The sequence below is a fragment of the Lathamus discolor genome, chromosome 3 (genome assembly GCF_037157495.1).
Source record: "Lathamus discolor isolate bLatDis1 chromosome 3, bLatDis1.hap1, whole genome shotgun sequence".
NCBI lineage: Eukaryota > Metazoa > Chordata > Aves > Psittaciformes > Psittacidae > Lathamus > Lathamus discolor.
In genome coordinates this window covers 126,030,923-126,054,051 of record NC_088886.1, presented here as the reverse complement: position 1 = coordinate 126,054,051, position 23,129 = coordinate 126,030,923, and the positions used below count along the sequence as shown (strand labels likewise).

The 23,129-nt window shown below is 39.1% G+C and overlaps 1 protein-coding gene across 1 annotated transcript in view; it reads right to left on the bottom strand.

Moving 5' to 3' along the window:
- The window catches only part of CNTNAP5 (contactin associated protein family member 5), a 302,872-nt gene that overhangs the window by 65,688 nt on the left and 214,055 nt on the right, over positions 1-23,129 (bottom strand). Inside the window, exon 13 of the mRNA XM_065671519.1 lies at positions 20,372-20,572. Coding sequence (XP_065527591.1) covers positions 20,372-20,572 — 201 coding nt within the window. The remainder of the gene's footprint in view (positions 1-20,371; positions 20,573-23,129) is intronic.

Here is a 23,129-nt window from a genome sequence, read left to right as displayed (position 1 = left end):
AAGCAATCTTTGCTTAGTCCTTTGGGAGAAACTACATTCACTAATAACAGTTCTTCACCCTTTATTTTGAAAAGTGTCTGAGTAAAAATGGAATTACCTTACTCAACAGAACTGTTTCCTGTATAGGCAATCTTAAATACCAGCATTAATAAGGAGAAAAATATCATTATTACTTTTTTTCCCTCCTGCTAACATCGCATCAATACAGTCAGTAGTGACTGAAATGAACTCTCTTCTGATTTGAAAGCCCTCCCCAAAAGACAGATTAATTTTATTCCCATTGCACTTGTGATGGCAACTTTTTGGAATAATAAAACCTAGATTTGAGTACAGAGAATCTTTATTAGCAATATTGATTCACAAAGCAATGAGAACACACCTCGTCCTTCAGCTCCCAGGTTAACACAGCATGGCTGACAGTTAGACAGTAACATCTATTTACATGGAATGAATATGATCAGAAAGTCACTGGGACAATGTTATTTCCAGAGATGGCCTTTTTGAAATATAACCACTAACTGGGTCCTATAAGTGCTGGCAATATCTACTGAATTTCACGGCTTAGATTGATCTTGAAGAAATCAGAAAACATCATCAGTAAATATGCTGAATTTCTGAACTGGAATAAAAATAGAAAAAAAGTCTTAATAGAACATAAATTAGAAGAGGTAATAACGTTTGTAATCACTTTGAAGCTGGAATCCCTAATTAAATAAAAGAGGGGATTTTCTTAAAACTGGTAAAAGACCTCACAGATATTACTGGGATGGTGCTTCTGTTTCAGAAAGAATCCTTTGGAAAATGAAATGTGAACATCTCAAGTTCCATGCAAAATCAATTGAGCAAATTAGAATCTCTGGTAAGAGGGAAATTCAGTATAATTCCCACATGGTTTTATATAAAAAGCAGAGGTTTGGGATTTGAATTTTTTGGGTTTGTTTTTTTTTTTTTTTTGTTTTTTTTTTAAAGGCAAAAAAGCAGTATATTTAAATCCATGCTAAAGAGATGAAAAAATCCCTGTGCAGAGCATGCAATATATTTGGTGTACTCTGTAAGACAAGCATTGTAAACAACCAAAAAATGAAACCAATACCCAGAAAAGAGTTTAGAGAATAAACAGGCACATTTCCGAGTCATATACTAATTACAAGCCAACAGGGCAGTTTGCACAAGCTGATTAAAAGCCACGCTCTTAGTCTCTCCTCCTACTCTTCTGTCACATCCTTACTGAACTGAAATCTCACAAGGCCAGTTGAACTGGATTATTTATTTTTGCTCCTAAAACATGTTAGTTGGCAAAAGACAACACTCACTTATACTTATTATGATCATAACAACACTTATCTGGACACCCAGCACAGCAATGGAGAAAGCCCAGTTTTAAGTGCTTTATCAAAAAAAAAAAAAAGCCAATCTCATCAAACTGCATCCCTGCAACTCATTAAACTTCTTTATATTCCAATGTGTTACAACACATTACAGAGCAATGGTAAATAAATAACTGCTGATTTGACACTGCTTTCAACTGCTTAGCAATTCTGCTTTCCTCAGTGTACAATTAATGTCAGCAGTTAATGCCTTAAGTGGTGGAATTGGAAACTCGACTACAATAAACAAATGCAGTCAAGTTTCAACTTAAGGATATATCCAAACTGCAGCATGGCATTGGTTCAGCCATCCCTGTCTCAGGCTGCAATTACGGTTCTGTTGGTCAGAGCAGCAGGGGCATCATTTGTCATTCTAAGGAAGGCTGAAGTGCTGTGAAATTGGGCACTTTGGAAAAATGCAGCTGTAGCAGAACATATGTATAGGCAGGACCATGAAATGAACTGGCTCCAAGCCAGCATGTAAGGAGAAAAACAAGAGAATATAAATGGAAAAATTCGTAGAATACTGTACTCAGAAGACTCTTCTATTGATATATCCTAACCAGCTTTAAAGGTCAGGTTGACAACAATCTGTCTTCTCTGTGGAACAGCTTAATAATTTGCAGCTCTTTTTTCTTCACCCTGTTAGCAATGAGTTTACATCTTTCACATAGATCTTCTATATAGTTTTTGCTATTTAATTGGTCTCAGATTCCTGTATATCTCTACACAACTGCAGCAAACAGAAGGATTATACATAGGTATGTATATACATTCACGCACAGACTGTACTGGATAGAATATGAACTGCTCAGCTATACTCCTTAGCTCTACTGTCACTAACAGGTTATCATTCAGCTCAAGAGACAGTTTTCTGCTCCTGAAACAGAAGGAAGAACTCAGCTGTAGCTTTACCACTGCAGTGAATGAGCAGAGGCTGCAGAAGAATGACAACCATGCAATCACAAGGAACCACAAGTCAGTCCTTCCTCTTTTTCCAAACCCTGAACAGAACCGTATGGAGACACAGACTCTTTCCTCCACTATGCCTGCACACACACGTACTGCAGAGAGGGGCTGGACACTTCAGTGGCTCTATGCCCAGAGTCAAAGAGTCAGCCACAAAGTTTAACAGCATTCAGAGACAGCACCTCCTGCCCTCTGGGCAAGATCAGGACATCTTATCCCAATCCAGCATAAGATGATCTGGCCTCATTCACTGGTTACTTGGCAGTTTTTGAGCACAGCTCTTGAGAGAGATCTCCATTTGCCACATCAATAGTGAAGATCACGTGGGCTGCAATGAGCATATCAAATAGTTTTTTTTTTTTTCATTTTCTTTCTTCCCATAGAACATACATTTCACAAGGTTACAGTTCTTATTTTCAGAGTAATTAATCTTGTGTTCATTTCATGCAATTTTCAGCACTTCACTGAAATGGCTGCATCTATGTGCCTTCTGTATTTAATGGCAAGAGAAAGAACCACCATTAAAGCCATTCAGCCAACCTAGAAGCTTCATGGGGTGAGAACCAAGATTTTACACACAACCTAACTTTCTACTGTAGGACTTTTATGACAGCTGATGAAAAGCAAACTTTTCTTGTGGGCTGCATCACATCTGTGAATCAAAATCCCAGATCATTACACACATCACCATCTTTCCTTCCAACAATAAGGCTCCTTACTTGGACATACCATCCTCAAGACAAGTATAACCTACTACAAATCCTGCCTACTACTGGTTTGGAGCGATGTAGGCATCACTCTCATGCAGTGATGCTTGGGTGGAAACAAAATAACTAAGGCGGTGAGTATCTCTAAAACTAAGGCAGAATTTTGGTAAGGTATACATTAATATATGTTCTCCATACAGGAGAGCTCTCCAACAGCTATGCAAAAAGTAACTGGGTTCAATCACTTCCATTAACTGCCTACTTCATTGCCTGCATTCTTTTCAAGATATGGAGCCCCAGGGGCCAGAGGTCAGAAGAAATGAGATCATGGACAAGATCAGACCCAAAGTCCAATCAATTCCAGATCAGACAAAATGTGAATCCCTGAGGGGCAAGCTACTTTAAAAAATATACAAGAGCCCCCCCTTCAACCTCTTCTCTCTGCATACAACTTCATGCATATGTACACCTCTTATAATGGAAGCTTTTCCACTGAGTTTTATGTTAGGGAATTAATAAGTTATACATTCATGGCTGTAATACACTCCTAAGGATTATGCTTTTTCTCACTTCTGAAGAGCAGAGCAAATGCAGAGGCGAACATTACCCTGATGTATGCTTCATTACAGAACAGACTGCAAAAACAATCAGCAATATGCAACCTCCCGTAAAGTGACAACTTTCCTCTCCCTCCCCTCATTTCAGTATTGCTTTTTTCCTACCCTCACCCTCAGACAAATGACATTCAGCAGTGTTGATGTTGTGCTGTGTATTTTCTTCCACTCACGCAATATAAGGTGCAGATACCTAGAGATTCTGGTGAGACACTGCTGTATTATGCTGTAAATCCAAAGATACAGAACACTGACCTGTGTAAGGGCAGCAACCCCCTAATACAGGAAGAAATGTATTTGTCTGAATTTGGGTTTCTTTTATCTTCCACAGTGTGAGTAAAGGTTTCAACTGTACAGCTTTAGTTTCAAATGAAATAATAAAAGACTCCCAAACAGCTGGCCTACTTAACACTACTATGTAAACATCTGTTCACATTTATGCATGCAAATAAGTACATCAGCTAGCAAGTCTCTTAGGCTCAGACTAGTCTTTATCAAGTCCTCCCAGAAACCACTGAGGTCGAGGCCAGTGACTGCATGAAGGGTGAGGAAAGGGAATTATTAAGGGTTTTTTTTGAGAACTGATTCTTGGTGAAAAGATGGATGATACAAAAAACCTCAACTGCCATGCTTTCTATTTTTCAGTATATTTGCTTTAATGGAAGTTTTCTTTCCTGCCTCTTTGTGGTGGTTTCCTACTTCATTACGTATTTTAGTAGCTTGTTATATAAATGGACACTGTGTCAAATTTTTATTCCTCTTTGTTCAAACCATCTTTTGAAAGTGCCAGAGATCCCAGGCCTGCTTCTGCTGAACTAAATGGGATTTTTGACATTGACATGAATGGAAACAGGACTAGGCTGGCTGTACGCCTCATTAGATACACTATTCTATAGCACCCTCTAAAATTCTGCTGAACTCTCCCTTTCAAGAAAATAAAGCAGGTAAACTCAAAGGCCATGAAATGTCACTGTTACATTTCAACACTTAAACTGAGGTACCTGATGAATTAGCCATCTTCTTGCCAGGCATCTTAGAAAACTGCAGCCCCTGAGGGATTTCCTGTGGCCATTACCAGTTATTGCAAAGTCAAAGAGAGAAAGCTAAGGTTATTGTTTTGCCTGTGGAATCAAAATATGCTGAGAGAGCATTTTATTCCCCAGACTTAGAGGTTTATTGCATTTCTAATTCACACCTAAGGTCACCATATGTCAAGTGAGTATGCATTCTGCTACCATGGCTACTGTCATTGTAACTGTAATGCTAAATAGTCCTAGACTTGAACAATACTGCCTTAGTAACAATGCAGTTTAGTGCTTATAGCAGAAGACTCATCTTCCAGTTGGAGACAGAAAAATAAATGTTCTGGTTCCACCTTTGGGTTTGTCAGACTCTTCAAAATCACACAAGTTACTCAACAGCCCTGGGCCTTCACTTTCATGCTAGAAAGAACTAAAATCCCTGAACAAACAAAATAAGCAAAGCTAGTACAGCAACAACAGTGTTTTCTCTTTTGAGAAAAGTTAATAAATGAATCAATCTTTGATCAAATTTCATTCAGCATCTAAAACTACAAGATAAGGTTTGAAATCGGTTTCTTGTGGCTTGATACAATCATATCACAATGACGATGCTTCCCTCTGCACAATGCATTAATGTGAATTTGACCACACAATCGTCATTTCTTGTCATTTAAGTATTCTTACAGTTAAGCAGCCATAATTGTCCTTTGGGTGTTATCTTAAACACATTAAAAAAGAAATTTAATGCTTTCACCACATTATAGATGGGACAGTTTTTCAAAGCTAATTTCTATGTCTGTGAATTATTCATAACACACTTCAAATGGGCTCTTCTGGATAAGGTAATTGACCTTGTCTACATAAAGCACCTACTGCCTTGCCTTGGGATAATTAAATCTACGATGCGGTCCATTATTTAAAGGTAATGTCTTTTCATTAGGTTAGGCAATATATTATCACTCAAGTAGCCACCTAATTCTGCATTTAGTGCACTGAAGTTTTCGCTGTTTTGTCATGGGTTACACTCACCATAGTAATATCTGACATTAAGTAGCATGGTGTAACAGTAAGACAGCATTCTTTTAATAAATTGAAACAGGACTTTGAGGACTAAAATGTCAAGATTCACCTCTGCATTTGCAACCTCAGTTGCTATGCTTGTTTTACTGTGGGAAAAACAATAAAGTGTGTCTATTCGGTGTCAGGTCAAAACTCAGGTACAACTAATGTACCAGGTGGCAGTGGCTACATAAATTCACATACTGTTGAGTGGAAGCAGTTAGTGCTGCTGAAAGTTATGCTAAAACACACGTATTGAATTATGATCTAAATTAGCTCAGGTATAGAGTTTTATTTTGCTGTATAGAGAAACCCTTGGTTGGCCTGCCATCCAAGGATGCAATTAGCAATGCTGGCTTTCATCAAGGCTAGCTCTGAATCACTTCAGCCTTCCCTGTAACAGATTACTAGGACTCAATTTCCCACTACCTGTTCCCTCAAAAGATGCTGCTCAGTGAAGATCTAGGTAGCTGATTATTTCTACATATGCATGGACTGAAAACTGAGAGAAAGCTAAATAATTGAGCACCCAATTCTCTTCTGTGCTCCAACTGCTTCGAACTGCTTTAGCAGAATAGAGCAGCTCTGCATCTAGTCAGTCACTGACAAGAGTACTCCTGCATGGGTAAATTCTTCGGTGGCACAATGATCTAAAGGAGCTCCTGCATCAGTCCCTTTCCTGGCTCTGAAAAATAGCCAAAGATGTTATTATAATTTATATTGCACCTCTCCTGCAATCAGGCTTAAAGATGCTTCTCCATCCCCATCTACTTCAATTGTGCAGGGTATGTCTGCCTATTCTACCATAGGAATACAGTACTGGCTTTTCCAATCCATCAGTGCTGAAGCATTTAGACCCTGATTGCAAATACTGCATTAACAAGCTATGAATGAACTTGTTAGCTCCTCTACGTATCTGATTTTTTACCATGTTTCTGCAGTTTGTTTTACACTAAAGTGGAATTTAATGAAAAATGCAATGATGATGATGGCTTGACTTCATGAACAAAGATTTGGGAAGGGCTTTACCCACGCTTACTACAATATGCAATAACTAAGGAGTTAATGCATGACCTTACTTGCCTAAATCAGTATAAATATACTGAATCTGATGGAACTGATCCTGCATATCTTTAAACTTTGTACTTTTTTAGTTGAATCATTTGCTATTGTTACTTCTCTCAAGCTGTCCATTAATAGAATGTTATGTTAGCTATTCAAAGCTTTTTAATCATGTTATACAAACACAGTTCAGCCTATGAATTGTTTATCTTGATTAGATATTGTTTGAGTGTTCACTTAAAATTATAAAGCATTATTTTAGAACAGAAATAAAGACAAGGGCATCGTAAAGACTTCAAGGTGTTAGAGTAAAAAATTACTGTGAAGGCCTTTGGCTGAATTCCTACTTGCATGAATATTCAGGAACAATCTGTTCATGCCCCAAGAACATTTCTGCAAGCACAAAAATTTCAGTATTCTGGTCCAGAAAAATATAAAAAAAGGATTATGAAAATTAAAGTTAAATTGAAATGAAATTCCAGTAGGATAGGAAAGAAATAGCTGCCATTCATCATTTTCCATCAGCTAAAACAAACTAGCCAAGGAAAGTACTGTTCTAAGCAAGATTACATGCAACTGGCCTGTCTGCTAAATCATATTTCATAACGGTCGGCTGACTTTCACTATGTAACCACAGTTGTGTACTATACATTGATAGCTGCTGTCACTGTAATACAATTATGTTTACCTATTAGTTTCTGCTTTTGTGCCACAACCCAGCAACTACAATATTACAATGGTTCTAATGGTCTGTTTCACTTTGTTCATTTACCTATTAATTTTGACAATGGCATATTTCATGGAACATAAATTTCATCCTCTGAAAACATGACAACCTGTAGTACAGTATGGTCAGACAGATTCTGGAGCTTTGTGTGGAAGTAAAATGAACTGTCCAGGGTGGCATTTTGGAAAGAACATACCTCCCTCTGGAGGCATCAGTTGTATCTAAGGTGATTATTTCAGTGGTAACAGGATGTAATTATTCACTCAATAAAATTCTGCCTGTATTAAGTAGGTGCTTCTAATGTTCTGCAGATTGACTGGTGGCCCTAGCATGTCTCACAGAGGTAGTAAACAAAATGCAACACAATCTCTTTGTCTTGAATCCAGAACATAAACGTTAACTGGGAAGGAAGTGACCTAAAAAGCTGGCACTGCTCTGAATCTGGAGGCTCTGGGAAATATGACCCCAAAACAGAAGCTATAAAATGCTCATTGCCAGAAAGACCTTCCCCAGTTCAGTGACAGGCATTAAAATGGCAAAACAAATGGACCAAACAGGGTTTTCATAGCCAGAGAAAAAGCCAAAGGGAGCTGAAACTAAACTTACTTCAGGAGAAGACAACTTGTCTTAGAATTCCACCCTCTGCTGTTCTGTTAACATTCAGTTCTGAAGAACTCTTTCTGAGGAACAAGCACTAAACTACCATTATACACTAAAACACTTTCAACTGGCTAAAATCTGAGAGCTTAAAATCATGGTGAAATTGGCAGGTAAAGCCTTTAACTCAATGGGGAAAAGAGTAACCAACACTGACGCATCTTGCACCAGGCTTGACAATGACCCATCCAGTGATCCATGAAAAAGTTAATGGAGTCAACCTTAACCCTTCCTTTCCTCCTAACCTATCTGCAGATATCTACATAGAAGCGCAAACATACACTTCCCCCAATAGAAAGCACTCTACATATAATAATGGATGGTTTATACAATATATATTACATATAATACCTATTAAATAATACATATAATAGCAATTACATTTTATCTATATCTAATATGGACTGTGGTGACCACTTGAATCGGCAACTAAAAGGTAAATTGGCAGTTAAAGTAAACATACCACGTAACTGATGTTAGTTTTTCTTCAGAACCACTTTTCAGATCTCTGCTCATATTTTAAAGCATCCCATCATAGGCTTGGACTTATTGGTAAACAAACTTGTCAGACCTGAACTAGGAGCAGTAATACAAAACTGAGAAAAAAAAAACCCAGCCAGGAATTGTTATCATCTTTTTTTTTTTTTTTTTTTTCCTGCCAAGTGCTCCTTTGAACATTTTGATTGTATTGAATGAGGTAGCCTGAACAAAAAGAATAGAAAACGGTTGCTGATTTCAGACTAAACTACTAGTAGCACTATTCATGCGCTATTAATATTAATATACTGGAATCACTACATGTTGTAAATCACACATGTAATTTTTAACTTTTTTGTCAAACCAAAGATAGAGGAGGAGGGGGACAGAGAAGTGATCATCCTGGGTAAAGAAACAGGCAGCACATGAGGCAGACACTGAATATAGCACAGCAGCATGTGTTCAAAGATCAGTGGAAGACTGATGGGTACTGATGAAGTTCAGGTGAGTTTAGGATACACATTTGGTGCAAGTTTTTGTCTCTATGCTGAGAAGGAGACAAACATTTGTGTCTGTCATTTGTGTCACATTTGGCATGGTGAGAAAATACTGCATTTACATCTCATTTTAGCCCAGGTCTCAGAATCCATAGAGAAGATCATCACTAAAGCACAAAAACATAGGGAAAAAAAGCAACATTTATTACTCCACCATTCCTTGAGCTATGGTTTTAGCAAGAATAAACAAAGAAACAATGTTCTAAACTGAAAAAAAAAAAAAAAAAAAAGAAAAAATCAGTAGCACAGATAAAATAACCAAAACTGTATATTTGGGAGAGATGTTGTTCACTAGGCAGAAGCATGAGAACATACAATATTTAATCAGTTTCATCAGTTCCTGTTTAGAAAGATATCTAAAGTAAATTGCAAGTATCATTTTCAATTGTGTGTATCTCTACCTCAAAGAATGTGGATGTCTACCTTGGGCTGAATGCATAACCTTAAGACAACTACAGTAAGACTACATAGACCATCTTAGAAATGGAGGCCTGCTTCCAACAGCTCTAGTAAGAGTGATTTCGAACAACAAGGGTGCTGTTTCTCAATTACAGAGTCCCTTCTTGCCTTTTGCAAAGGCAGACAACATCCTTTCCATACAACTATGCCATGTACTTCAATAACAGGTACAACTAGGCAACAGGTATAATAGGTGTGATTGTTTCTAATCTGCACAGGTAATAACAGCTGTCTATCAGCAGTGGATGAATTCTAGCACTGAATCAGCATTACTGGAGACAGACTCTAAAGACTAGATGATGAATCCATGCCTGCTGCATCTGGCTGTGTTCAGACCCATACCTAGATTTAAACCATCATGGCTAAGCTAACACTTTCTGAATGCATGGCATTCATTCTCAGGTAAGCTTATGTTTCTTCCAAATATCTACGAACAAGAAAGACAGGGCTGTCTATATAGCATCCCACTGTCTAATAAAGAAAGTAGGCTTGCGGTTCTCACACTCCTCCCTTTACAATCAACCACAGCAGCAAAGCAAAATCCAAACACTGGCTAAGAAATGAAGAAATTTCAATGCTTGATTGATGCTTCACACTGGTAATACTATTCCTGGGCTACAGTGCAGAATCACATCTTTCTCTCCTTACCTGGCTGAATGTACCAAACATTCCGTTGCATCCCACCCGAATATACCATTACCTCCCTTGTAATTTAATAGGTCCATATAAATTCACAGAGTCACATGTTCCTTGCTAAACCACTGTAATGCTGTTAGTAAATTCACTATAAAAAAGCAAATGTACCTCTAAGGGATTTCATGTTCATTCTTCCACTAGCAGCACAAGGGCAAGGCACAAAAGGTACCTATATGAATCTCACACTTGGAGCGCAGGTCTTCAGGGGTGTTCATCTAGGAGGAAACACTCTTATGATTCTTTTTCATGGCTGCACAAATTTGGCCATTGGTTTTAGGTTGGTAATTTCAAATAGATCTAATGGCCCATACCAGTTTTAGGCAAAATTGTCATCAGTAGTAGCCTGATACCTCAATTTTCTTTGCTAAACAAGGCAAGATAACTACTTTTAGAAGTGGACTGCGTAGATTAATTGGTTAACCTTTCTAAATGTTAATGGTAACAAAAAAAAAAAAAATTCTTCTGGGACTTTCAAATTCTGCTCTTGAGAGCAAACAAAGAAGGCTCTTGATGTTTTGAGTCTCGGGCAGCTCAAGAGGGAACACACCCCTTGGCTAAACCAGTCCCCATTAAAGTCTGAGCCTTTCTCCTATCAAAGGGGCTTAGAACAAATTCATGCTGAAAACCTTTTTTACATTTTGTTGTCAATCTTCTGGCCCAGCAGACAGGAAAAAAAGCTGTTCTAAAGAAAGTTTTTAAAAGATTGTTTCTTTCAGGTCACTACTTCTTTCTAGCTACTTGTCAAGTCTCAGTCAGGTCTGATCATCCCCAGATCAGTCTGGGTTGGGGGGAGGTAAATAATTCGCAATTGCTTTTAGATGCTTCTTAGAACGGGAAGAAGTACACAACTTTTTTCCCCAAAGGTGTTTGGGAAAATGTTTCCTCCAAGCATGGTTGTTTGCCCTCCATATTTTGTTTTTGGTTTTACTTTTTTGGTGTTTTTTTGTTTTTTGTTTTTTGGTTTTTTTTTTAATCCAAAGAGAGCAACAGACATTTAGAAAAGCTACTTTTATGCTCCCCTTAACATCAGATGGTTCAAATAAGCAAAACATTGAACTCTTAGGGAAAGATCTTGCCCTGTTGCTGGTTGAACACCAAGCACAAAGTAATCTGAAAATACAGCCTTCAGCTGATCCCTGTTCTTTCTTTTCCCTGGTCTCTGCCCTTACCACTGCCAAAAATAGAAAATACATTTCCTTAGGCTACCCTCACGCTGTAATGGTGATAAAATTCCTGGACTTATGATTTACAAGCAATGAATCTGAGTCTAACCCAATCTACATAGAGTGAAAATTTGACTCCTTTTTCCACTAGCTTACATCTTCTTTTCTTCTAATTATACTACATAATGAAATTATGCCATTGTTCATTTTGTGCATAGCCCCTTAACAACTCTGTCTTCCTGGAGAGGTGAGACCAATTAAAGTGAAATCAAAGCATATGGGCTCTGTTCCATTCACTTGCTGCATCCCATCTGATTTTCAGCAAGGGCCTTGCTTTGCACGTACTTTCCCCTCCCCCACCTCGATCTAAAACAGGAGTCAAATGAATGCAAAACACATATAAAACTGAGAGATTAAGGCCCCAAATGCTTTGCTACCCTCAAGCATAAGATAAATAGAAGTGTAAATTACTAATGCCTCACTCATGTGGCATCTTGGTAGAGGTCGACTGTGAACTCTTGCACTACTATGATTTGCATCTTCTGTTCTCCAGAATCAGAAAAAATCACTCTGCACTGGCCCAAATTTGACACAGAAATTAGTTTAATGTCAGTAAGACAGTCTGAGTCTAATGGAGCCCAAGATGCTCAAAGTAGGACATCCAAATGAAGCAGACAAATGGAAGTGTGATGAGAACACACTCCCTGCTGTGGCTCTAATGAGGGAGAAGGCACACTTTTCTGCTCATGCAGCAGTACTGCTTTCTTTCTTGAACGGTGGACAGGTTGCTGTCATAGCTAATGACCCATTAATATAACAAGCCATGGATTAGCTGTTTGCTTCTGCAATTGCCATTGTTTGTTTACTGTTAACAATATGCTGAGTCCTGCAAATTAAAAAAGACTACCACTACTTGTGATTAAGGTAATGTTGACTGGGATAGCCTGAAAAAAAAGGCGTATATCTGCCATCCAGCTCAGGGAGCTGAGTACCCTGAGGACTGCTGATGTGACTATTGCAGACTGAGGCAAAGGTAGCATTAAGTACCTTTTCGTCATCCTCAGTCACTAGGTTTCCCCTAGTACCCAGTGGAGGATAGAGGTTCTCCTTGACCCTCCTTTTATTGCTAATATATTTGTAAAAGTACTTTTTATTATTTTCTGTGGTAGTGGCCAGATTTAGTTCTCTCTGTGCCTTCGCCTTTCTAACTTTGTCTATATATAATTCAACAACATCCTTATACTTTTCAGTGGATGACAATCCCTTCTTCCACAGGTGATAAGTTCTCCTTTTTTCCTGAGTTCAGCCAGGCTGGTATCTTCCCCACTGGTTTGATTTTCAGTACAAATGGACTGCCTGCTCCTGCGCCTTAAGGATTTCCTTCTTGAAGAGTGTCCATACTTCCTGAACCCCTTTCTCCTGTAATAATGTTTCCCCAGGAATTCTGCCAGCCAGCACCCTAAACAGGCCAAAGTCAGACTCCAGAAGTCTAAAGTGGAGGTTTTGCTGACCTTTTTCCTGACATCTCCAAGGACTGAAAATTCAATCATTTCATTATTGCTTTGCCCAAGACAGCCTCCAACTATCACATCACCCACCAGTCCTTGTCTGTTTGTGAGCAACAAATCTAGCCAGGCATCTCCCTAGTTGGCTCACTAACCAGCTGCGTCAGGAAGTTATCTTCCACACCCTCCAAGAACCTCCTGAATTGTTTCTTCTCTGCTGTATTGTACTTCCAGCAGACATCTGGTAGGTTGAAGTTCCCCACGAGAACAAGGACAAGCGATTGTGATCATTTGTAACACCAGCAATAAAGGTTCACGCAATGAATTTGAGATGCCGTTCTCAAAATGTGTTGTCTAGATTTACATTTCATTTACCTGTAGTATGCATCTTCATTAATACCCCAGATACAAGCTTCTGGCATAATGTCAGTAAAACAGATCTATTCAGTTTGGACTGACAAATTTGTTTCCTAGAAAACTGTAAAAGATTTCTTAAAAAAAAAAAAAATATTGGAAGTGTAATTTCAGAATTGTTCCTTAGACTTAAAAAGAAAAAAAAAAACCAACCAAACAACACCAAAACAAAAAATAAACACCCCAACATTCAAAGGAGGAAAAAATCCCCAACAAAACACAATGAAAAACCCTACAGAAGTATCTAGTGACAGCAGAAGTATGAAGGATATATTCCAAATCCACAGAAGCAATCAGGTGTTACCCATACAAGCTTCTTAAGCTCCTTCCTCACTATCAGGCCCCAATTCAAGAAGTGTTTTTAAATTCACCTGACATTGTGTCTAAAGCAAACACAGATAATGGTGCTACAGTGTTCACTGGAGCAATCCCAGGAGATTCATGCCCTTTTGGTGTCACTCCACAAGTATGCCAGTTAGCATTAAGCCTGTCCTCCCGCGCAGAAGGGTTCAAGGAAGTAGCATGTTTTCTTCTCACTGGGTTAGAAGCCACCCAATGTACGTCTGAGCATGGATTTCTTCCTATGTCTTTCCCATCACTTGGCCTCTGGCTGCACTACATTCTCAGAGAAGTGCAACGGAACTAGAGGAGAAGTAATGCAAGCAGCTACCATTTCTTCCTTGGCAGCTATAGTACACTTTGCCTCACTGCCACTCACGAGGGACTGTATAAGGTGAGGGGAGTAAAGGGTTAGAAACTGGGATAATGACTTTTCCATTACTCACAGGTGCATGTATACTAGATGCCAAGTTACCTCCCCCACACAGAAGGATTTTATTCTCCTTAAACCACCTGCATTTTAATCAGCTCACACTACTAACAATACAGCATCTTTAAATATGGCATCTAACCCTCCCCCTACAAAGAGGGGACACCACTCCCTTCAATAGGAACTATTTTTTGAGGGCAGACTGCCTTGTTCTATGTAATTTGGTACAATGACAAATAGGCTTCTGCTAATGCATTAACAATTTAAAGTTATTTTGTGCAATGATAAATGGCCTTTGGTAATGCAGTAACATTTTAAAGTACCTGGAATGATAAAATGGAAATTATATTTGGAAGGTATAAAATAGTAGTGAGCAAAACCCCGACGGTAAATGATTGCATGTTCTGGGTCATTTTATATCACCTCCTGGTACACCTATGCAAAAAACTTCATCAGAACCCATCTTCCACATGCCTTCATAAAGATTCATACTGCTCTGAAAAGTGGTGTCTCCATTAAATGAGATCTTTGTGCAAACCACACCTCAAACACTGTGGGTCATGCCTGGTGAAAAAAATACCAGTGCCAGTGAAGGTCCAAGAAGGGCAACTAAAAACACTAAAAAGCAGCAGATGAGTGCAGGACAGCAATTCACCACATCCTGCAATACAAGAACTCAGTGCACTGAATAAAACATTAATTTAAAACATGCTAAAAAATCCAGTAGTTCTGTACATAGCAAGTAGGGAATTGTTGGAAACTGCTTTCCTAAGAGGCTGCAGAGACCAGTAATATAATGAAGTTCAAAACCTGATTATATTTATGAACACCAGCTCCATAGTGGATTCTAAAAGTGACTGGAAACGGCATAAAGTCTAATACCCTTACTAGAGCAACTGTGGGTGATGGGAACATATTGAGTGATATGCTGAAGACATCCAGACTTGTCAACGTAAGCTGCAGCTCTCCAATTGCCACTATTAGAGGCAGGACTCTGTAGGACATCTCCTGGCATCTTATGCTCTGACATTGCTCGAGGTCTCATCTGGAACTAAAGAGAGAGCCTGAACAGATGAAGAGCTCTAGCAACATACAGGACATGGATAAAACACCACTGAACTGTCCTAGCAGCAGAATTAAGTCTAAACTAAAGTCTAAACTCAGAAATCAAGACACGCTTCCTGCTGTGATGTACTTCTACATCTTTCGCTCCAATGATAGAGGAACGAAATGCAAATGCAGTGGTTCACAGGTGAGGGCAAGCAGCTGTTTCACATAAGGGATCAGAGATCTAGAGATGGGACATGATGCAGCTTGGCATCGAGATACAGGTCTAGCTGGAAGGTAGAGGGGAGAAGAGGAGGTGGAAGCCTGGGTGCAAGACATATAATACTGGGACTTGAAAAATCTTAAGAGAGACAGGCAGAAGTTCAGGCATAGTTTAGGATGGATGTTTGAAATTAAAGCTTGAGGTGACATGGTATGGGAATTGGAAAAACAAGAAATAAGGAAGCAGGAAGGGAAAAAACACTACCTAAAGACATTCCTATTTCTTTCATTTTGCTCTATGACTGATCTTTTCTCAGTCCCTGCCTACACAAATATGCTATGAACTTGACAGACTGTCAGCCAAGTATTGTAAAGCAAACTATTCTGCCACTGATACAGCCATCACTGTGTTAAGTCCTTGATAAGGTGGATGTGAGGCAGCTTCCCAAATGTTAAGCTTTTGAGTACACCCACAGCTTCTAGAAAACTTAGCAAATTCAGAGCTGACAGTTTGTTTAGCTAATAGCATTTTCATACCTTCAAACATCTTGTTTTTAACAGTTTAATTAAACGTGCATGTGCATGCATGCACCAATCCTTACACACATAACCTTTTCCTAGGTATTACCTAAGACACTCCGCAAAGAAAGGAAATTGGAGCCCTAAGGGGTCTAAATTTCTTTTCAGATTCCCAGAATACAGACAACACATTCAGAAGTAGCCCAAGCTTCCTGACCAAGCCCCTCTTCTCCTGCTTCCTTGTCTCAGTCTGTGCTTCTAAGGATGAGGTAGTGGTAAAGTCTGCAATGTAGTAAGAGTGTGAATGACTTTCCTAATTAATGCCAACTGTCAGATTTGATCTGGTTATGTGAGTGTCTCTCCAACAGCCATGGAGAAGTCACAAGAGAATTGCAATTACTGGTCATAAATTGTACGTTTTGTTTGCCAGCATCATGAGAAAGCCAGCTATTCTTTTGACGAAAAGACATCTATTCTGATGCTCACAAACCTCCTGAAAATCTATCTGATGACAGAGATGTACAAAAATGCAGTTCTGGACAATTTAAGTTTAGTTTTGAAAGAAACACTTGCAACTAAGCCATAGTATGACAATAAGAACTGATAAGGCTGTTTCAGACTGCAGGAGGTGGAGATGAGTAAACTCCTCTGCCAACTGCCAGATTGCATGTCTGACACATTGCAGATGTAAATACATGTAACTCAATGGGGAGACTACACTGAATCACACCCACTGGGGATGCGCCTGTGTCTTCAGGGCATGAAGTAGTAGGAAGACAGGAAAGACAAATTCCTTGATATAAACTGGAACAACTTTATGCAAGCTAGAGCCTCCCTTAGTTTCTCTCTGAGCCAGCCCAGAGTGCTATGCTTGTCCCTTTGCCCAGACGCATATTTTTTTATTTTAATTTTCCCCATGTCAAAGCTGTGAAAACCAAAATTGCTATGTAAGAACATGAGTCTTTACTGGAGAGTAACGTTATGAATGCAAAAGGAAAGATTTTTATTGTTTCTCTGTGAAAGATGACAGCGTTTAGATCCTGAAGACAAGGATTTGGGCGTTTGGTGTTACCGCTGAGATAACCTAATAATGTGTTCCATCTTCTTGGAAGAAAAAAGAACAAAACCCTAAATGAGAGGAAGCTCAGAAATGGATTTGATTCCTTGCAGGAAGCAGAACTTTTATGGCTCTGTCAAGATCAGATATACCTCTGGGAGATGCCCTTCCATCAAGCATTCACTGCTGGGCTTATTCTAGAGGTATTAATGAGTGGTGATATTCAGCATGCTGGATTAGGTCATGTAATGTTTCCTGCTGGCCTATAAAGGCTGCATTGTCATCAATATGTGTGCATTGCATACTATCTTCTGAAGGAAAATCTGAAATGTGGTTTGCTAACCATAATTACACCTTATGATACCTGGCCACACAGAGAGAACATAGTGCTTAAAGTATCCAAAAGCTCAGCTTAAATCAAGAAACAAAACCCGAGAGTTTTGATTTTTGTCTTGTTGTTCTGGCCCCAAATCAAACTTCCTCCAGTTCTGGGCATAAACAACACAGGTGACAACCTTCTGCGGTGAGTCCACCAGAATGCTCTAGGTTATTTGCATTTGTAGTTCAAGTTTGGGAATGTAAATTTTGTTATGTCATATAACTTTTCAAGACACCTATAGTGTTCAGCACCACTGGGTCTCTAGGCTTTTCTATAATAATAGCAGCAGCTCATCTCAAAATGAATATCAATTAATAGAGCTATTTGTGTCTGTGGGGAAAAATACCAATAATTTAAAACCACTTAATACTTAGCTAAGAACAAACTGTTACCCATATCTTGTCATTTCAAGAACTCAAATGATTTATTTTTGAGCATGTTCCACATCTTGCCAATCTTACAGCCTTAGGCTACTGAGAACGTTCAGGATGAAAAATTGAAAATATAATTAAAAAGCATACAAAAGGAGGAAAAAAAGAGGAAAAAATGATGATGTTGGCCACATGCACAGCACTGGATTGGAATTTATTTCTCATTTATCAGCTGGAACGGTATTAGAGATTTATGAGTTGTGCAGTTCTTGTGTGATCAACTGTCAGGACCACAGTGGCAGTGCAGCAGCTGCAAGAGCACAATCCAGGCTGCTGACACCAACCCTGTGTCCTCTTCTTTGAGGAGTCAGAGTCACAGCTTTGGTCCTGGACAAGCAGAGAAGGAGCTGTCTCTGCAATTGTCTTAGTGTCGTGGTTTAAACCGATCCACACAGCTCGTCCACTTGCTCCCCCCACTTTTTTGCCCTCCCTCTGCTCTCGGAGGGATGGAGAGGAGAATCGAAAAGAATGCAACTCCCACGGGTTGCGATAAGAACAGTTTAGTAACTAAGGTATAACACAAATCACTACTGCTACCACCAATAATAATAATGATAAAGGAAATAACAAGAGGAAAGAATACAACACCTCAACACCAGCCGACCAATAACTCTCCCCACTCCCCCTAGCTGAGCACCGACCGATACCTCCTTCAACTCTGCCGTCCCCCTAGTCCTTCTGGGTCACTCCCAGTTACATCCCGGGCATGATGTGCTGTGGCATGGAATACCTCTTTGGTCAGTTTGGATCAGGTGTCCTGTCTCTGCTTCCTCCCAGCTTCCCCTCCTCCCTGGCAGAGCACAAGGCTCACAAAGTCCTTGGCCAGACCAAACATTTGAGCAGCAACTGAAAACATCGGCGTTATCAGCACTGTTCCCAGGCCAAAAAATCAAAACACAGCACTGCACTAGCTACTAAGAAGGAGAAAAATGACTGCTATTGCTGAACCCAGGACACTTAGCCAGTCAATAGTCAGCTTTAGTCTTGAAGCAGGATAGTTTATATACTGTCAATTTACACAAGATGATCACTACCTCTTTGGTGGTGTTTTTTGTTTGTTTATTTGTTGGTTTTGGGTTTTTTTTAGTTGTTTAGTGTTTTGGGGTTTTTTTCTTCTAAAGGAGTAATTGGCCTGGATCCATAAGTGTCCCTAACTTTATAGAGGCACCACATACAAAGGTATTTCAAAGTGCAGTCATAGTGTACCTTCCTGTGTACACATGACCAAGTACCTCACAAAAATGTGTAAAAGTAAACACATACAGCCCTTCTGTAATATTGTAGCCTTCATGCTTAAAGATTTTGGAAATAATCACAGTGTGATTATATCTTCATAATATGTCAATGGGGTACACACATAATATGTGTGGGATACAGAAGCAAGCAACACTAAACCTATTTATAAGATGTTATTTGCCCCTCATTATAAGCAGCTATGCCTGCATTTTGTTTTCCTTCTGGGCTCTACCCTGGATGCTAATATTAACATTCTATTCTTTAAGAAATTATTAGCAATGCCTAATCTTGGCTGGTAAATTCTGATGATAACAAAAGACATGATTCACAAGTTTTAAAAATAAACTGACTGTAAGGCATCTGATTACTGGATCCATAAATATTCAGTGTTATAGTAACTTTGTTGGAACCAGGCAGGTTTTGATACATCTCATTAGGCAATGTATTTTTAACACAATAGGAACTCCCATTGCAACCTTCCCTTAAGGCTTTCTGAGGGATTTCTTCTAATCTACTAACAAATTTAAGAGTTGCTAATAATCAAAGAATCACCAGGACCACACAGACATTACAAGTAACTAGATGAGACTTAATGTCATTCATCTCTCTGGATAAGCAAACATAAAACCTCAAGTCTAAGGGAGTGGAAGGCAGCCATCCTGAGTAGCAACTGGAAACTTGGTACCACAGAGAGACACAAACATACATTCTGCTTCCTTGTTGCTGCTACATTAAGTCAGGGCAAAAAAACTTATTCCTTCTGTCCTGAGGAGAAAATTAGTGTTGCCTCAGAACCAATTCAACCAAATACCTTAAACATCATATTCAGGGCTGTGGGACTCCCTTCCTCTCTAGAAATATTGTAAGTATATGAAGCAATCTGGATGCTTCCTATCTTTAATATACAGTTAAAACCTGCAAATTAAGAAACATATCCATTTGCTATCAGCTAAATACAGCTCTTGTGATTTCTTAGTAGGACTTTCCATTGTAGAAGCTTTCAGAGCCTTTTTATATGTGAACTTACAAAGCAGAAACTCCCTTGCTGAGCTATGCCCCTCTTGCATCAGAGGACAGGCACTGACTGCACGGTGGTATCCAAGAACATAAAACGCTTTTCACTCTATTCGGTATTCATTTTGATTGCGTTTTTTTGGTTTTTTTTTTTTTTTTCCTCTTCAGTCACAGTGCAGCTTGCATCTGCTGTATAATTAATTAAGAGTTAACAAGGAAAGATTTGGGATCATGGTGCTTACTTGGGGTATTCAGGAGACGTGACTTTTTGCAGTGGTAGGCTGCCTCCTGTTCGCAGTACTCTGCACTGTTTATCACGGCTTCAAGCTGCTCCGCGCTGCTGTTGTAATTAAAGAACATGGTGTACGGCTTCTCCATATCAGCTCTTTGGACTCTGGTTAGCCCTGTGTTGTTGTGCTGCACTGCAGTCCAGATCTTATCTTCTGTTAAATGAAAAAGGATTGAATGGGAAGTTAACAGCAAAAAACTTGCAACAAGCAGAGAACAAAAAAAAAAAAACAAACCCCCCGACTGAAATCTAATGTTTTACTGCATGGAAGAGAGCATCAGCAGGACCCTGGTCACTCTGTGATGAAGACCTATTAGAGGACAGTGTAGCCCACAGAGTTGTTTCTGTCTGAACCAGCTCAAGCAAACACTACAGAGGCTGCTGAGCAAGAGAGAAACTACCAGCTCCCCGGGAACCATAGGGAATCTGCAGCATCTTCTATTGCCAGGTATCCAAAGAAAATTAGATACCTTTCAGCTAGCTTTGGCCCTGAAAGAAAAGAGGTAATTATGGGGGTACCACTGATCTTTTACAAACATAGCTGTATCTGAGAGTGAAGTCCACTCTGCTGCAACAACAAATGGTAGGAGAGAACTGTGGCTGATGAACTTGCACAAACTCATCACAAACAGGAATCACAAACTGTTGCCAGAAAGCTAAAACTGAGAGTATGTTCTTACCACCCAGTTGGAAGTCAGATCACTCATTCAGTTTTCAGATTTCTCTGTATATAAATTGAGTGATGCTGTGCTTAGATGATCGTACAGAACAACATATGATATAACATCTGTAGTTAACTGTAAATGTTGATACTTTTCCATGCTGGGGAGCCCATTCTCATCTCCTTCACTGCATTTGCTGGCAGAGCAATGGATATTGTAGATGACAGAAAGCGGAATCTAGGCTTAAGCACAAGCAGCACTGTAACAACCCAGCTTATGAGCAGCATTGGGGTTGGCATGATAGGTAGAACATTGCAATTAGAAGCAATTAACTTAGCAGGGAGGCTGTTTCTCAGCTTGTTCTGGTGAGATAGTAACAGGTAAGATAAACAAGGACAGTCTGAATGGCCAATCTGCTGAAGTGACCCAGAGCAAAAGGCAAACTCCATAATAAGTATTCACAGGACTCAGCCCTGCAAATGCTCCACAATATTATGAAGAGTCTCATCCAGTAAATTCACTCTTTTATCAAAGACCCTGCTTGCCTACAAAATACTAACTGGGCAAAAATTTAAGGAAGTAAATTCTAATCATTTGATGAAAGGAAGATTTCAATTTGACTTGCAGTAACCTAGAGTTACAGAGGAAGAGGCAAGGTCTAGACAAGAGATTCTATTTTGTTATTTATGCTTCAACAGGGAAACCCTGGATAACACTGAATCAGATCTTTTCTAAACTGATCTTAAAAACTATGCATCTAAGTATTCAGAAGTTTTTATCAGACTACCTAATCTAAATTCTTGCAGAGCTTCCATGAGTTTTCCAGTTACTCTCCAGTACACCGGCATAACAAATCCAGTAGCTATGTGGCCACTGTAATACAACACAGTTGAAGTGTTTTTCATTAGGCTACAAATATCCCACAGATTACTTCAAAATAACTCTAATAGGTGTATAAAAATCCTAAATGGACTATCCATGCAAAGACACTCAGGTGATTTAATGGATTGTCATTATGGAAGCATTCAGATGACAAGCAAGTAAAAACCACCATCTGGAGACTATCTAAAGAGGTCTGTTACAAGTCAGAGCTTCAAGTCATGGAGAAATTACTCTCCCAGTAATGTATGGCATTAACTTAAGGGCAGTTTATGCTCAGCAAACCATACATTCACTCACAACATTATCATCATTTCTGTGATGGTAGGCAGAAAGAGTTTGCTCACAGATCTGTAATTCTGTGGTTCTTACTGAGCTCAGGATGCTGCTTATAGATCCTGCGAGTTGGAGCTCAAAGAAACACTGCTGCAATGTTTGATACACAAAATTTAGATTAAAATCACAAGATACATCACAAATTTATTGCTTGTAAAACTTGCCCCAGTGATTGCAATCACAGTCAATACTGTAGCACAATACCCTGCACAGTCCTGCACACGTATTTCACCCTACACAATATAATTCAATGACTTCATAACACACATCTGAAAGTAGTGATTCTTATCAGCCAGAGTCATTCTGTTTTTATTTTTGTTTTCTCAAGGACCGACATGAACAGAATGGATTTTTACAAAGCAGTTAAGGGTGTTCTAACTTTCCTCTCACTGACGTTGGAAGAAGTTTAACTCTTACATTCACTGAAAAATCTACTAAAAAAAGACAAACACCAAGCTGCTGATACTGTAAGGAACACGTAAACCCAAGGGATGATGGAATTAACTGGTTGCTGAATGTCCAGATTGGCAGTCATAAGATCCTCCCCACTGAGAGTTATTAACATAATTTTGAGAAATTACAATAAAATCAATGCTTATAACAGCTACAGTGCTGTTCAGGAATTACAACAGGCTAGAGTTTCAGAGTGGTTAACACGACTGTGCTTTCCAAGGTGTGTATTTGCGCACCAAGAAAGGTGCTGTGTTGGTACCTGAAAAGTTGAAAGAATAAAAAACTAGTAGTTTAGAAGCAACATAGGAATACTAGAAAAAACTTAATAAAAGTACCATAGCATAAAAGTCTTCCCAAGAAGTGTTAGAAACATCATTAATT